At 37.8% G+C, this 18,615-nt stretch overlaps 1 protein-coding gene across 1 annotated transcript in view; it reads right to left on the bottom strand.

The window, feature by feature from the left end:
- Positions 1 to 5,929: 5,929 nt before the first annotated feature.
- The window catches only part of HIBADH (3-hydroxyisobutyrate dehydrogenase), an 84,391-nt gene continuing 71,705 nt past the window's right edge, over positions 5,930 to 18,615 (bottom strand). The window contains exons 7-8 of the mRNA XM_083824069.1: positions 11,935 to 12,091; positions 5,930 to 6,913 (exon numbers count right to left, since the gene is read on the bottom strand). Coding sequence (XP_083680195.1) covers positions 6,755 to 6,913; positions 11,935 to 12,091 — 316 coding nt within the window. The 3' untranslated portion in view covers positions 5,930 to 6,754. The remainder of the gene's footprint in view (positions 6,914 to 11,934; positions 12,092 to 18,615) is intronic.

Genomic DNA, 18,615 nt, shown 5'->3' with positions numbered 1-18,615 from the left:
TTGTTCGTATTTTATTTTATTTTATTTTATTTTATTTTATTTTATTTTATTTTATTTTATTGTTTTATTTTTTATTTTATTTTAATATTTTATTTTATTTTTATTTTATTTTATTTTATTTTTTATTTTTTACAGGTGGAAAAAAACAACTGATATACTGCAGTCTCCTGGTTCCATGCAGTATATAGGCACAAACAAGGTAGAGCTTGTATTGAAACCTGACTGCACAGGAATCCAAGCGTGTCTTAAATCCACCTGTCTGAAGCTCCAGCTTCCATCTCCAGTGAGTAACTGCAGTTAGTCTTTTTTGTGGACTGTGGAGTGACTGGCTGCCTGACACCATTACACTACACCAACAATTCGCATCACAGTTACCCATAACATACAACAAATTTTAAATCAGCAAACTCCTGTCATGCATAGTACAGATACAGGTATACACATATAAAGGGAAATAGCTACTCACAGGCTAGAAGAGCAAGGTTAGAATACTTAGCCAAATACATACCAGTATGGTATGTGAGGAAACGGCACTAAGAGACATGGTTTAGTGCTGGGACTCGGTAGGTCAGGTGGGTGGTTGGACCTGATGATCCTGAAGCTCTTTTCCTAGATGATTCTTTGAACATATTCTATGATTCTAAAGATATCCAGAATATATCAGGAACATGGTGGGAAGCTGGGGATCTGAAAGCCATTGAATAGGCCATGGTGTGAATTCCAGGAGAGTGAGCATCAATGAAATGATCAGGCAGGGGACTTGTCCTGGATATTGTGCAAACAGAGGAAGAAGAAACGGGGCACAGACTGCCAAGATGATGCTGTAAAACAGACAACAGCAACAACATCCAACACATTAACTTGGTCATTGAAAGCTAACAGCCTCTACAGACATGGAAAAACATACACTGGAATCCTACTGTTAATATACTGGAATCTACATAAGTGGAATCCTACTATTGCTAGCCACAGACTAGCCCGTTTAGGTCCTGGAAGCAGCCTGTCTAGGTTCAGGCTAGCTGTCTAAGTATTTACCCAGGGAAGTCTCTGGGACTAGAGAGCTGCAGATATGTAAGCAAGGTGCAGCTGGCTCAGGTATGCCTGCAACCAGAGGTAGCAGCCCGGTTAACATTGTTAAATCATTTGGAAGAAGACACCAAGACCAAAGTATGCGGCTCAGAGATTTTACAAAGCATTCTTTAAGTTACTTTCCTAATCATTTTCCAAATTGCTATTCTTTTGTTTTACTTGTCTGGTTTCTCCTTTGAATTTCAACAATATAATTTTTTCAAAGCACAATTCATTTCATTTCTAAAAACACTCTAAAGATTGAAATGTATTGTAACAATATTTCCTTTTCTTTCCAGGGTAGCTGCATTTCAGGTACGAGCAAGCTTTTGTATATGTTGGTTTTGTCGAGCATTCCAAGTCATTTTGAAATCAGTGAAATTCATAATACATGTCGGCAGATTTATTATTTCCAGACCTACCATTTAGTTTACCAAGCAGAACACTGTCAGCACTAATGGGAGGCACAGCAAAGCTAAATGAAGAAACAGCCTGAGTTATCTCTGACCTCAAATGAAAATCAAGACCCCATCTCAGGGTCAAGGTCAAAAGGAAGAGTTGGGTGTAAATGCAGAAAGAGCCAGACGGCTTTTTATCATACAGTTGTTGTAATGAGACATTTACTACTTTAAAAAGGTTTATCCACCTGTTTCAATTTACTGCAAGTGCTCACAATCTATGATGAATACCAACAACAACAAAAAATCATTGCCATATGGATGCCTAATTCTATGTCATACATCTACTGAACACACCAACCATAAAAATACTCATTCTCTGTCCACCTAAGAAAATTTTGTAACTGTTGCTATCATTCTTACTGGAAAAAAAAATGCAACTGTCCCAGCAGACAGGATGGTCTATGACAAACATATATAGAAAGCAACAAATCTTTAAAAATATCAGTAGCCTTTAAAGACCATACATCCGTTATGCTATTGCACAGAGTGTCAAAGATTATCTTTGCTATTGAAAGCTCGAGCTTTTCAAAAGCAGTGCTTATTCATTTGTAGATGTTGAATTCAATTTCTCCCACTACTGAAGTATAGTTTTTCAATTTTGCAAGGCTTGCAGGAAGTTCTAAGAGCTTGATACTGAAGTCAATAAAAAGCCTTCTCCTTTTAAAGTCCCCTGACTTTAAGAGGGTCTTATCCAACCATAAGTCTAAAACACTGCTGAGGACCCTAGCTCCACAGGTTGCTTCAGTGCACCAAAAAAACACAATGGAGACTTCTAAATTGTAATAAAGTTTCTACAACTTTTTAGACAGTCTCCTCTTGTTAAAGATAGACAATGTTCTCAGCTTTTCCTGACCAAAATTGAATTACATCTGTTTTATACAGACGAGAAGACAGTAAGGATGACATGAAGGGAAATCAAAAGCAACAGGTATCACTCCAGGCAAGTTAGTACCTTTTGAGTTGGGCCTGGAGAGTTAAGGTCTTGCAAATCAAGATGGAGGACTAAAAGCACAGAAAGACATCTGTTGCATAAATACAATAGCCTTTCTGATGGTAGCCCTCCTCTTCTTGCTCTAGGGACAGCCCCAGTCTTTTTGTCCCATAAATCACTCAGTAAGATTATTTTGGGCAAAGAGATGTCAGATTTAAACAGCTGAAAAGGTGGGTAGCTCTCTTCTCAGGCTGGAAGTGACAACAGCTATCCCATCTTCAGCAGCTCCATCATCCATTGTAGGACAAGGCTGGGACAGAGACTGGCAGTATCAACTTCAGGGGCTCCTGCTGGCTCCTTCCTCTCACAGACAGCACCCCAACTTTTCAGAATCCCGATGCCAGCAGTGTGACACAATCCCTGCCTGAGGGATGCCCTTGAGCTATTCCAGAGCTGCATTTTGGCCACATCTGTACTGGAATTACGTGGTCATTCAACAAATGCTGTGAAATCTTGGCAGTATTGTGTAGTTAATGGCAAAATTCCCATTGATTAAAACAGAGCCAGAATACCCTGTACAATAATTTTACTTGGTCAGAATGCCTCCTCTTCCTCCTGAGGCTTGTAAGAGCCATAAATAAAGTTAAAGCAACATAGTACTCAGCAGTTTTAATAGAAGGCCTCCTCTGTTAAACGACCACCAAAAATAGTTGCTTGAGATGGGTTACACTGAATCATAAATGAGAGAAGACTGCTTTTTTTTTTTCTTTTCTTTAGACCATCACTATTTTTATTGGTTGTCAGTGTTTCCCTGCTAGTCAATAAATGTATTTGGGATAGGTGAATTTCCAAACTAAGCATGATGGGAGGGCGTGTTTAACATTCAAACTAATTTAGAAAGTTACCTCAAGATTCCCTTTGGGACATTTAGAAAATATGCAGTTAATTTGCTGCACCTAATTTGTGTGCATGCTCTGGGAGGTAATTAGTGTAGAAATTTAACCAATTTCACAGTCTTTCTGTTCAGCTCAACAAATTGCTGTTTTCAACACCTGTTTCTGTCAGTGACAATAGTTTTAGTCCTTGCAGAGCAAAAGATACATTATGTACACATGTACATGCAGAATAGATGTAGCTAGCATGAATACCACCACCATTATATGTACCCAGTAATACAATATTCCCCTGCAGAATTAGGAAAAAATGTGTATTCTACTATAAATTGCATTACTGGCTTCAGGTATTGGACACTATTAAAGCTTTCAAGGCACTTTCCACAATAAGACCTATTTTAAAAGTTGTTTCTAACTTTGCCAAACTAACTGCTTGGTCTAAAATTTTACATGCTGGCTGCGTGCCCTGAACCTGGTATTTTTTTTTGTTTTTGTTTTTAATTTCATCCCAAATCCTCCTTTAAGAAGCAGACCAGGAAACATTTTGTTGGTTTGCCAAAACAGCATTCTGGCAACTTGAGCACCTTATGCTTTGGAGTAGAAATTTAAAATTTGATCAGAGATTGTGAGGAAGGAGAAATGAACCTCAAGAAGCTTAAGCTGCAAGCCTTTGGGACAAACATAACGTGAAGTTTCCAAATGCTTAGCAGAGACTTTATGATTTCAGAAGCTAAAAGCTTCAAAGAAGCATATTACTTTCCTTCATGGCTCCCAACATTTATGTGAGCATGTAACATATTCAAAAAGCAAACGATTATGCTTTCTGCAAGCCCAGAGTTACCAGCAAAGACGTGTGAGGTAACTGAGGCTTCAGGCTGTGGTGGACACTAGAAGGATGCCTCTCTCAGCAGTCCTCCTGCCAGCCAGCTCTCCAAGTCAAATACAGAGGAGACGACCTTAAACAGGCCTCTCTCTCCTACCATTCCTTACCTCATCCATTTTAAACCTGCCCAATGAACAAGGATCCTACTAGCAAAACCATCCTTCATTATGTGACCCCAAATTCATTATGAGACTAGGTCCATCCTTTGTATTATGTGAGGCAGGAGTCCCATAGGAAAAAAAAGTTATACTATGTGATGTTGCAATCAAAGCTTGAACTACACATCTCATGTAGAACAATTTTAATCGTTTTTATTGCAGTTAGCTTTGTGTCTAATTTCAAGGAATGAATGGAATCCTACAGAAGCTGTAGTTTTATCAAATGAGAGGGGAATGATTTTTAAAAAGTAAGATTGCTCCCAGTAGTCAAAGACTCGTACATAACATTAATGAACCCCCAAACTGTGAATAACCTAGAATGTCATACAGTTTTCAAACCAAACTGAAAGGAGAACAGATCAAGGGACCTTAAAGATCATCCAGTTCCAACGTCCAACGCCCCTGCCATGGGCAGGGATACCCCCCACCAGACCAGGTTGCCCAAAGCCCCATCCAGCCTGGCCTTGCACACTTTCAGGGATGGGGAATCCACAGCTTCTCTGAGCAGCCTGTTCCGGTGCTATGCCACCCTCAGAGTAAAGAATTTCTTCCAAATATCTAATCTAAACCTACCCTCTGTTAGTTTAAAGCCACTACCACTTGTCCTTTCCCTATACTCCCAGATAAAGAGTCCCTCCCCAGCTTTCCTGTAGCCCCATTTAGGTACTGGAAGGCCGCTGTAAGGTCTCCCCAGAGCCTTCTCTTCTCCAGGCTGAACAACCCTAACTCCCTCAAACTGTCTTCATAGGACAGGTGCTCCAGTCCCTTGATCATCCCTGTGGCCCTCCTCTGGACTAACTCTTACAGGTCCATGTCCTCCTTGTGCTGGGGGCCCCAGAGCTGAACACAGTGCTCCAGGTGGGGTCTCATGAGAGCAGAGCAGAGGGAGAGAATCCCCTCCATTGCCGTGCTGGCCATGCTTCTTTCGATGCAGCCCAGGACACGGTTGGCTTTCTGGGTTGCAAGCTCACATTGCTGGCTCATGTTGAGCTTCTCGTCAACCAACAGCCCCAGGTCCTTCTCCTCAGGGCTTCTTTCAATGCGTTCTCCACCCAGCCTGTATCTGTGCTTGGGATTGCCCTAACCCAGGTGCAAGACCTTCCACTTGGCCTTGTTGACCTTTTCAGAAGTTCTCAGAAGATTACTGAATTGAGCTAATTCAACCACACAATTGTCTTACCTGAATGTGCATATATAAAAGGATCCGTCATACAACGAGAACTGGAATGTAAATGCATTATTGACCTAGAGACCAGAAATAAGTCTGAACTTAAGCAGATCTAGTGAAATCAGGAGTACTTATATTCATAAAACTAAGTTTGCACCTCTATTTTGCAAGAAACAGTGAATAGCTAAGGTAATACATAGACAAATATATTACTATATGCATTTCACAATCACAAAAGCCTACTTTTGCAAGATAATCTGTAGAAAACCAAGCAAATTAAAATATAAGGCCACTTAGTATGTTTTTAGTTAATTGTGTGTGTTCAAGAGTGCATCAAAATAAAAAGCAAATAGTTATACAGCAAGTATTTACCAGTATAGATTTTTATTTCTTTTCAAAATAATGGGGTTTAAGGTTTATATTACTGCAATAGTTTCTTAAAGCAGATGTACACTTTGTTTGGAACTTCTACTAAGTGCTGTTCTTGATCTCTCAAAATGTGTGACAGAATACAAGAAAATACAAAACTGGGTTAGCAAAATACAATAATGGAGTTTTACAGGAGAGACACACATACTACGTTATTTTAACTAAGTCTATCAGATAAACATGCTGTAACAGCTCTCCACTTAGTAACATGTGTCTATAAACTTAATCTGCAACCTGAACCCCAGGAAAAAATACACTACTGATCAATCCAAGGCTAGTAGGTGTAAGGAAAAAAAAATCCATCTCAAGCTGTTTCTCCATTGAAAAAAATCTTCCCTTTTTCCATAAAGTATTCACTTTCATTTTTAATAGATCACTATATATCATTAAATCACTATATAACTTTCCCATACTATTCAAGATTCACATAAGTTTGCAGCCATAATGTAAGTTATTTTATATGCAAACAATTAAGTGTTTAATAAAAAAATATTTATTTATTGCATCTAATGAAAAAACCATTGATGGTTCTTAAAAAAAGTGAAATCACTGTCTGGCTAAGTGCCAAACAACCCCTTCCTCTGGCTTGCTTTTTCAAGAACTGATGAAAAAATCCTGGAGTTCGTTGTGATCTAGACAACCAAAGATGATTAGTCTTATGTGATCAGGATGCACAGTATTTAATTAAACCCATATACTTCACAAACGAGCTGTAAGGATTAAAAAATGTGGTTTATTATTGTGTCCATTGACAAAGGACAGCTCACAAGGTTTCCTCCTCACGTAAAAACTGGAACACAGCTGAAAAGTCTTTCAGGGCATAGCCTTTTGCACACATCATCCTGTAGATCTGATGTGCCTGGGATCCCAAAGGAACTGGTGTCTTTGTGTTGGTAGCAGAAATCTGGGCCAGGCCAAGATCCTGGGAGGAAGAAGGAAAGAGAGGATGAAGGCAGAGAGGAAGAAGGGAAGGAAAGAAAAGGAGAAAGTCAGGAAAAAAAAGACAAGGTTATCAATAGCCGCATATGTATTATACGTTATTGTGAAGAGCAGTCTACTGCCAACAAATACAATACCCCAGCCTGAAAATTTCAGTCCTGGCAGAAGGGAGCCTTGTTTAATTTTTCCTTTTTTAAAACAGTAAACCAGGGTTATTCAACAGGAAGACACACAAACAAACAAAAACCCACAGCTCTGCAAGGCAAACAAAAAAATTTGGGACAGAGGGAATTTTAAGATTCTCAATCACTATGCAACCTGGTAGGAAGACTCAGTCTTGTTTTCCCCACTTTATTATATCATCTCCTAAAACAAGATTCCTCTGGCTATTCACTCAAGCATTTCATGTGTTTTAATGGCATCATTTCCCTGTTTGGGTGAGAGGACATTTCCTTCTACTAACAGGTTAAAAACAAAGCTGGAGGTATTTGAATAACAACGAAATTGAAGCCACTTAGATAACATAGATTTACTGTAATGTGACCATGCAATTAATAGAAGAATGATAGGCATAGGCCACTTTGTGAATATGAATGGTTTGCAGCCTAACTGGAAGGATTTATTAAAGAATACTCTAGGGGACTGTCCTGGGTCTGTTACAACCTGAGATTTTCTTTAATGACTGAAGATAAAGAGATACAGAGAATAATTCAACTGCAATTTTAAACATTAAGTTTGGGGCAAAAAAGAAAGGGAGGTTACAAAGAAGGTGAATTTGAAACCTGTCCTCCAAGAGTACTTGGTCAACTGTATAGCTGTAATCTGAAATAGATAGGACAGAAATCAAAGGCAAGTATCAGGTATGATGACTAACTACAGCTAGTTAGAAATAATCAGCTTCACGCATGCTGGACAGAAATGACGAGCCAGGCTAGAAGATGTCTTGAATTCTAAGCTGAATCAGACATGAAGCTCACCAAAGAAAGAACAGCTAACAAGGGTCTGGATATATAAACAGATCTCTTTTCCAAGTATGAAAGTAATGCTTGCACACAAGGTTGCCTTTATAAGGTCTTGCTAGAGAAGAGAACTTAATTTTGAGGTCCACATTTGAAAAAATCTGCGGAAGAATTCCAGTGTTACTAGTAAGTGCCCAGATTTGCTGTTCATCCAAGACTGTGTTTTTTACTAAAATTTGCAGTCATCTTTTTTTTTTCTTTTTAAAATAACAAATCTTTGATGCAGAAGAACTGAGAGACTGTAGTACTGCTGAGAGCACCTTTGGCTTCTCAAGGATGACTTACAAGACAGGTCTTTACTTTCTGTGCGTCTGTATTTGAATTAGCACAAGGAAATTCAAGATCTTACTCTACTCTCTAAATGTCACTTCGATCTGTAAATCGGCTCTATAAAGGTCATTCTGATACAAATCAGAATTATAGTTACTTTTCCTATTACCCTTGAATGACTTCAAGATCTAGGGAAATGGGAAAAACATACGTATCAGATGCCACAAGACCCAAAATATTCTTCATCTGCATCAGGGCAGATCATTCCTTTATGTCCAGCAATAACTGATGATCTAACAAATCTAAGAATAGTTACTTTAGCCTAACTCACAGTAAGATATTCTATGACATATTCTTGACCTCTTCTAATCCATCCTTGTGAAATCTGTTGCCACGTTGCTCATTTTATTCAAGACGGCTTAAATCCCATCATGCAATAGTAGAATGGCAAAGTCATCCAACTCCAAACTAGTGAAGGTGCTTAGTTTTGGTAGCAGTGAGCTATTTTTCTCTGAAGGGGCCAGCACAGAAGCAATCCCTGAAAATTCTGAATAGACTGCCAGCACATGTACCAGTTTATAAAGCAGGTTTGTTCTCTTTTTTTTAATGAAATTCAGGCTCCAAGATGGTTGAAACATTAGACAGCTTCTTAATATTTATATAGACAAGGACTCCTGACTCTGAAGTGCATTAAGGTCATGCTTTCATTTCTGTTTTATTTATTTATTTTTAAAAAATCATTCTATAAATTATAGCTTTGAAGCAAAAAAAAAAATACAAACTATAAGTAAAGCTTATTTTTAACTTCACGTTGTGAAGTATTTTGCACCTTTTCTCATGAAGTTGGAGATTCCTTGAGTGAACTGGTACAAAACAGCTCTGAAAGAAATTTGCCTTCTGCTGAACTTTTTGGAGAAGTAAAAATCAGAGAGCATAGTTTATGGCTCATTTCATACTCTTTGGAACTGATATAATCTTCCAGATGTCTCCCTGTAACAACTATTCTGTGTCCTTTTCTCAGCTTGGAATAGGGAACCAGATTCTCTTTCAGGAAAGACTTGCCAAAATATTTTTAAAAAATGCCAAAAAATGCTCATGGTAGAAATACCTGGATCCTTAGACTTATTTTGCAGTTGACATAAATGAAACTCTGCCATTCGGAATAAAGCTCGAAGGCAGTCTTGTCATCAGTCAAGAATACCATGATATAAATCTTGCTTTTCTCAAGATTCAAGACATTTAATCAGTAATTATGCTGTGAATATAGTTGTTTTTTTGACTCTTTTAAGCGGCAAAAGCATGCTTTGTACTTCCCACAAAAAAGTCCCCAACTCAAATAACCCACAAACTACATGATCTGTCACATACCAGGATGAAAGGGACTGTAGGAAAAGTCTTTCCACAAACTAAGGAGTGTCTTAAAACAGGTCACCACCACAAAACATAATACCCCAAACATGATCAGCTTTGTCTTGACTCCTTACTCATTCAAGTAATCTTCCATCTACACTGAAAAACATGGCATTGTTGAAGAGGCATGAGAGGAATTTATTGTCTTTCCTTCTTATTGAGAATTTCAGCCTGAAGAAGGAAATCTTTAAGCTGCCTAGCAGGCAGAATGGGCAGGAGAGGCATAGTCAGAAGAGGTCAACAGCGATTAAAAAAAAATCTCTGAGGAACAATACTCTTAGGTATCGATGATAATTTATAACCCAAAGCTGGCGGTTTCAACAGACACAAGCCAAGCTGCTATTACTCCTACAACAGGAAACTTCCTGAGGAGATGAAGGTCCCTCTTAGAAGCAGAAAAAGAAGGAAAAAACACTTTTACATAGAAAGTTAATGGGAGGGAAAAGAAGGGAGAGGAATATGTGCCTTCATCCCATTTATATTATGAGGTTATTCTGGACAATAGTAACAGATCTGAATCACAAGAGCAGAGTTTACAGTGTGAAGCAGAGCACAATAGGCTGAACATATTCTGAAAATGGCACATGGTGGAAACAAGAGTTTTGGGACAGGGCCAAGATCAGGTTGCTTATCTCTAATTGATAACCCTGCCAAACTCCAAACAGTAACCTGAAGCATTTTATAAATTAGTAATTTAAATAATGCTTTCTTGTCCCCTATGTCCAATGACATGAACATGATGTAAAAAATGCTGTTTTCCCATATTTTAACACATCCCTCAAAGGGATGAAAGCTCCTGGCTGTTAGCGCATAGGTGTAAAACGTTGAAGGCTGACCACTGAGGGATTTTGAGTTGCACAGTATTAGTGAAATTTTTTGGTGCTACCACACACCGAAACACATAGGACCCTTGGACTGAGAGAATTTGGCTAATTCCACTGAAGTCAGGGCAAATGCACTAACATAAATCAACTGCAAAACTACAGGAGCAATTGTTTTCTATCAGTAGGCAGGCATTACATACAGGAAATTCAGCACTGTGGAGATTTGCATGGCAATATGTTTTATAGCCAGCTCTGAGAATGCTGTTTTAGTTTTAAGTGCTTAATCCATTCACACTGTACATGGACGAGCTGAAAATGGTCAGAATGCCTAACCAGTTGGGAGCACTCACAAACTGGTAACCATGAAACTTGTCCTGTATGAACTCAGATTCCTCCCTCGGAACAGTATCCCCATGAAACCTATATTCAGAGTGTGAAATGGTTTCCTGCACTTACATGCTTACATAATAGATCTCTTCCAGGACTGCTTTTGTAATTTACCTTAGGCAACCATTGTGCTAAAAGCAGAAGCAGTTCAAAAGTCAGAGTCTAACAGCTCTTTCTTCCAACTATGTGTCCTCATCAGTATGATGCACAGCCCTGACCTCCTTGCCCACTTTCCTCTGGCCTCTAAGAGCTTTGCTTTCCTGACCACAGAGTGACTCAGGACAGTGCTTTTCCTACAACAACCAAGAGCGTGGCAGTTAAGTGTATCCTCCTGGGATGGGACAGCTGTAAATTACAACTTCCGTGTGCTGAGAAGGACCTAAACCCCAGATCTGTCACTTTGTAGAGAAATAATTTAGATTACTGGATTATTACTTGTAAGAAAGCACTACTTCTTCCACCACCAACAACAATTCGAGAGAGGTCACAGCACGGTGCAAGCACCTGCAGAAAATCATAGTCTGCAGAGGGTTGGGGTTGAAACCTGTCTGCTTTCTCCATTCTACATGGCCTTAAGCAAAAAGACAAACACCTAAGCAGTTGGCTCAGCAAGGAAGTGGATGCTAGAAGGCATGTCTGGTAGCACAGCTTAAGGTATCTGGAAGAGATTGGGCCAAAAGTCTTGGATGTTTATGCCATCACTGGCACATAATCAGATCAGCAAGATTTTCCTGAACTGGTATCTTGAGCTTAGGCTCCTAAGGTCTAGAGAAGTCATATGAGAGCCACCTAAATGGCTTTCAGAATGCTGCCATACACAGAAGTCCATCAGGAGTCCTCAGACAAGTTAGAACTCAAGCAGACAGTGCATACAAACTCATTGAGTGGCTTTGCAGTAATAGTGGCTAGGAAGAGGCTGGAGGTTAAAGAAAAGCCCCCTGCACTATTCATTAATTCAGAGCTACAGTAAAAGGTTGAGTTCCCTTCTGTTTATGCACACAGATTTCCCCATAATCGTTACTTTTCACCAAGAAGAATGTTCGCTAGAAGCCCAGAGAGAAGCAGCTGTACCTTTACATGCAAGTATTGCATACCTTAGCCATGAGTGTTGTTCCAAAGCCGCCTTGATAATTATTAGCAGACGGTACTCCTTCCATCACTCCAGGAACAGGGTTGTATGTATCGCTTGACCAACAGCGACCTGAGCTCATATTCAGGATTTTGGCCAGCAGCTTTGGGTCAAGCCCTAATCTGTCAAAGGTCAAGGAAGAGAAGTGTTAATGTCAAAATGTGCAAGACATGGGTGACTTGTTTTATATCTTAGGACCCTACCATCATTTCTCTCCCTTTATTATAAGCCATGAAAAATGACACAGTATTGATATTGGGGGTAGGGATGCTGTATCTTAAATTAAAGAGCATCAATCCACCATTTAAGCAGTAGGCTTTCAGAGCTTTTCTCCTTTTGCACTAAGCAAAGCCCCTTCACCTAGCAATTCTGGAAGTGCAAGCAAAATAAAGGTCCTCTCAGAAGTGCAGTTCACTTGTATTTCAATTACAATAAGGCATTTTCTGTGCTGCTAGCTACTAGGTCACACATCTGTTCTTCACATCAAAATTATATTCTCTAAAGCTGAACAAAGCAAAGGATTCACAAGCAAGTGAGGCAGCGTGAAAATATTTGTACAGTATGTTTATACATGCACACTAATGTATTTTCATGTAAGCAAGATGACACCAATGATCCTGATCTAAAAAGAAAAAAAGATACCAAACCTACTAACATTTCTGAAAAAAATATTACTACTGTATACATCTGTATGCTCTTTGCTTTGTTATTACTAAATCTTCATTATATACGCTTGCTTCTGAGGCACAGACTTATGTTATCTATTCACAAATATACATTATAGTTCTGGGTCAACTGTTGATAAGGTTACTGATCCTGATAAAACAACGCTTGTCCAAGTAGAAACACCATTTATTCTACCACAGAGCTGATGGCATAAACTGCTGCTCAATGTGGACCCTGAAGGTATTTCAACATCACAAGAAATTAACCATCTTTGGTATTTGTATTTTTTGGGGGTGGGTGAGGGGTGGCATTTGTGTATATGCTTTGGAATTTGTATTTATGCTTATATCAAGCTGCAAATATAATTTTACACCAAAGTAATTTATACGAACAAAGCATTTACCAACAATTATACCTACAATTTTATTTTACACCAATTGCATTTATACCAACATGTATAGCAACAATGACCAGCAGCAGTCTATATGGCCCTATACAAATGTTCAGCTACAGTCATATAAAAATAAATAAATAAGTAAATAAATCAAAGTAACTATCTTCAGTAACAAAGAGGAGAAAAGGACATTTTAAGATGGATATATCATAACCTACTTCACCATGGATAAGCAAGCAAGTTAATAAAAAAAACAATTTTTCCACACAATTCCAGTGGAGCTTTAACCTTTACAGAAGTCAAGACTCTTTACGTTAACTTTTACCACAGAATTTTTGCAGATCTCCATAGCCATGGGGATCTTAACACAGCTTCCAGGCTCTGTAGTGCTCAAGGTTAATTTCTAGGTGATTAAAGCTCATTGCCAATGGAGTAGTTGCTAAATTTTATGTCTATTTATTCTGATAGACATTTAAGGTTTGAAAAATCTACGTCAAATAGTTGCCAAAGCAAGATCACTTTCTGTACTGCAAAGTTACCTGTTCAGCATTACTGCTGTACAGTCTTTTTTACGACTTGCTGCACCAGCCCCTGGAATTCAATGGGAAGTCCCCTGCTGGTCTGAATGGGATCACACTTTATTCTCTTCCTCAATTTTTGGACCCTCTGACTCAAATGAATGCTTTCAATTGCCATTTATCTTTTTAAAAACGAACCATATTTTCCAGCACCAATATGTCTTCACAGTATTTTAATTGTACTTATATCTTGCAAAATGCATCAAAATCTTCATCAAGAACCTCTTGGGATAAATGTTCTAATTGTTGTCACTCCCCCAAAACAAAACAAAACAAAACCAACCCCAAACGCATTGGGAACAGACAATGCCTGAGCTTTCAAGTACAAAGAGGCTGATTTTTTGGTCTAAACAAATCTCTTGGCTTGTTTGCTTCCTTATTGTTGTTACATCCAGATAAGTATTTTTAGCAATCTAGCTGCATGCAGAGGACCGTAATTACAGCTGCAAGTATACTGCAAGACAGAGAGCTTATTATTTCAAGATGCACATAGCCCTCCCGAAGAATGCTCTCTTCACAGTATTCCAGCTATCTCTCTGTAAAAACACACTTAAAAAGATATATATATATGTATATATATGTATTAAACAAATACTTAAAATATTGTCTGCACTAGATCTGGCATATTTTTGCTCTAGCAAAAGAAAAAGATAGTGTCAGTTTAAATCCCTGCTTCTTCAAACTTCGTTGCTCTTAAAACACCACACAGATTCTCTTCAGGAGACCTGAACCTATTTTTTTCCCCTCCTTTGCAGCAAGTGTATCATTAATAAGAGCAAGTTAGAAGTGCTTTGCATTTCATCTTTCTAAGGATTCATCCAGTGGTGCATATATAACTGACAGTTAAAATTAGACATATATTAAAATCAGTTACTGAAGAAGTCCTCTGTCTTCCACTGTGCCCAAGGCTTGTAATGGTCTGAAACCAGCTAGAATATACAGTAATTGTCATTCAGTGAGAGTCTATCCTAGAAAGTCATGCTTCAGTGGAGAAGACTGAGTTTCCATTTGAAATCAACAAATTAATCCAAGACAGGTATCTGAAAGGGCAAGTTTAATAGGAAGCAGCTACTGGGCTCTCAACCATGATAAAATGTTATTGCTGTTTCCCTGTAAATTGGCTGGGAACATATGATACTCTCTGCATAAGAGCTCCATTGCTGTTCAGGAGATATACTGCTCAAGCTATCAAAATGATGACAGTCTGCCAGTCCCCATAACAACTTGCCATTGGACGTGGCAAGAGCTTGTGCATGCGCATGTGAATTTACAATTACCAAAATGTTCTTCTCCCTTATAAGCAGAAAAGAAGTCCATGTATTAACCGTACTCGTAATAGAGCACAAAAACAATTCCTTGCTTCAAATTAATGCTTCTTCAATAACATTCATAATGAACTGAACAGCAGAAACGAAGCAGTGGGCACACACACACACACACACAAAAAGGTGAAAATAGGATCCCTTTGAACCACTGCTCAAAACCCAAGTTTTGCTGAGCTTTGATAAAATAACGTACTGAATTTTTCACACACTACTCCTCCAAGAGCTCAGTCTGAAACAGAGATAAAAATTCTAATAGCATTTTGCAAAAAAAAAAAAAAACCAAAAAACCTCCTGGTCTCATTTTAGGGTGTAACAACTGAAGTAGCTGAACTGTTGAGTTTCCTATCTTGAGGTGCTTCTGATAAATATCACATGAAGATGCAAATATTAAAGCAGAACCCTATGACCCTTCTACCACAGCTAAAAATTATTTTGCCAGTGGCATGCTAAACAAGATACGTGCTTTCAAGTGTCATTAGAAACCTTCAAAAGACTTGGCTGTAGCCCCATGCTAAATAGAGCAGAGCCACAGTGCTCTTGGAGGAATTCTGTTTCAAGACATTCTTTCTAAAATTTGCAGTGGAGATATGCGCAGGGCTATATCCCTCAGGCTGCAGCACAGGCTCCTCTCTATGCTGTTGACTCCCTTTTCTGCTCCTTTCTTCCATCTACAGCTCAGGGATGCTCACAGAAACGAGATCTAGAGACTGAAACTATGTATAGACTTGGCATCAGAGGGTGAAGTCTTTCTACTTTATAGATCTAAAAAAGCAAACAGGCACAAAACTAATACGCAGTAAAATTACTTAGGAAAGAGCACTCTTTGCAGCTTTTAACACAAATCTGGGTGCTACCGTAGTCTCTTCTAGTAGAGAAAACTTTTCTCTGCTGTTAGAAGCCCACAAGTGATTTTTTCAGCGAGGTTACCACCAAAGACCACTTACTGCTGTCCTGGTCCTTTATATCCCAACCATATTAAACAATCTTGTACTGTCTTGTGTCAGCACATAAAGCCCTTCTCTGCATCTCTAAAGGGACTGCAAGCTGCCTGACAGGCAGCAACTTCCATCTGACCCAAACATAAACTAGGTATCAGCAATAACTCATTGCCAAGCTTTATTTTGCTAATATTAGACATTGTTACACTGGAACTGAGAGCTTGGTAAGTTACTGACATGGAGATGATCAGCAAAAAGAAAAAAAAAATAGTCTCTGGCTGTGAACAGTATCAATTAATGTTTTTATTTCTTATTTGTGAAGTTCACATGTATTCTGTGTATTGGTTTGACACTACAACATTTTGCAACGTGTACATTATCCATAAAACTAATAGCAGTAAAATCTACTCAAGAGATTTTTTTGTACAGTTCAGTTGCATTATGATGCTAGAAAGAACATAGAAATGAAAATGTAAATTAATTTCCAGAATGTCTGCCACACCTTCAATAACTTTTAATGGCAACATGCATAAAGCATCAGGAAAGTAATGGAAAAATAGAACAAAACCATTTCAATGGTCAAAACTCAGGCTGTAATTTTTTTTTTTTTTTAATTAGTTACGGAATCTAAACTAAAGCACTTCCAGTGAAAGTGGACATCTTCATTAGTAAATGAAGATGATTAATAAATGAAGATGATATTAGTAATGAAGATGATATTAAAATAAAGTAGAAAAGCAAGTAGAATATAAAAGAAGTACATAGCAATATTGCCCATTTTTCTGAGAGTTTAATGCACAATTTTTGTTCACTACTGCCAGTTTTCCTTCCTTCTCACAACATTCAGTTTGCTGAAGTTCAGAAAAATTCTACAATTTCAAATATAAATAAAGCAATAGCAAATGTAATTTAAACAACTGAAATGCATAACGTGAAAATTTGGGCTGCGTGGTTAATGAAAGCAATAGAGAAATGAAAGCAATAGAGAAGTGGTTTATTAATAGAATTAATGCCACGCTGTTTTGAAGACTTAAGCGCAGAATATATACTGATTTCTGAAAGGCCCTATGGTATGACTTTCTAGTTACATCTAGTTCAGTCAGCAATATTTTGAATAATTATCCAAAGTCCCTCAAATTCAAGATTTAAATGATACAGCTGGTAAATATAATGCACGACATGAAGGAATTTTATATTCTGTCTAAAAGTTAAGAACATGTATAAGCTCCAGTATTCCTGTTATGAGGTTTTTAGGTTTGCAGAGTCCTTTACCATTATTAGGTTAGAATCAGCCTTTCTTTACCAGATAAGCATCAATCTAATAAATCAAGTTCAGCTTCTAACTCTCTCCAGACTATGTAGTCAAACCATCCTTTCAGTTTTAGACTTGGAAAAAAAAAATCTAATTACTTTATTAAAAAGGGAAATCTTAACAACTAGAATTACAACTGTAACTAGCATGTTAGAAATTTGTAAACACCAGAAGTGTAAAGCTCTTACTCTACTTACACGCAGAAGTCATCTCCAGGATTTAATTCACAGCACATTAAAATTAATGCAAGGGTTCCAAATTGCTTCAGAAGACTTTAAATTACTGCCTATATCTTAAACTTCATAGAGTTTTGGACTAACTGAGATTCTGTTCTTCATATTATTCACGTTACAATCAGCAGGTTTCTTCTACAATAAGTACAGTCCCTTCTTGATTACCATGATTGTAGGGTAGGAAAGTTAGTATCTTGTCACCTCCATGTTGGATTTTTGGTCAGAAATGCTGAATACAAATTCAGCCAAATTTTTCAATGGAAAACAATAAAATGAAAAATGAAAATCCAAAAAAACTTGAAGCTACAGTAATTTCAGGCATCAAGTTTTTCTGCACAGGGATTATATGCCCCAAATATCTGTGTTCCAAACCTCTTGATTTTATTTTTAACTATAATAATTCCTACAAACAAAAAATTAATGAAAAATCAGTTGCATATGCTTTATTAAGTGAAGCATGACTTAAAACAGCACCTGATGAAAGTTTTACACCATACTGGATTGCAATATTTGTATACAATGCTACTGTTTTTATTATGGCTTGATACAGACGTGCTTCAGTATCTTACAGACTCTCAATTTTAAAATGTAAATGGTACAGGATATTGATAAACCAATTAGCACTGATGCAAAGCAAATTCCTCTTTTATCTCAATTACAACATGACAACTTAATAGGTCAAGATAGTCTAACATCTGAGACAAGGGCAATTCAATAAAACAACTGCATCTTGATATGGTAATTAAGGGGAAATGTGAATCCATTACACTGCCTCCTGTATGTGTGCACATGTAGGCGTTCTTTTTTTTTTTATTTATTTAAGCATTTGATGCCCTCTTGCTGTTTTTATAGTGTATCAAATCCACATGAGCACACAGTCTAAAGCTCAGTTGATAACTATCTACAATATCTGTAGTTTTAGCAGGCCAATTGTAAGGATGCAACTGTGCAGATGAATAATTCATGAAGAACACTTGAAAGATACACAATTGCAAGATAATCTCTTCAAACACAAGACTGCATATAAACTTACAAATGATTTAGATCTGGCTAAAAGAATTCATGAAGATTCAAATACTGTGATACTGAACTGGTTCTTGCATGCCCTGTATTTGAAAAATCGTGAACTCCAGCGCAAAATAAATAAGCTACAATTGGAGAGGAAATTTTTTTTTTTTTTTTTAAATATACTGCTGTATA

The sequence above is a fragment of the Anser anser genome (assembly GCF_964211835.1).
Source record: "Anser anser genome assembly, chromosome: 2".
NCBI lineage: Eukaryota > Metazoa > Chordata > Aves > Anseriformes > Anatidae > Anser > Anser anser.
Note: the sequence above shows the minus strand (reverse complement) of the source record. Positions and strands in the feature narration are given on the sequence as shown.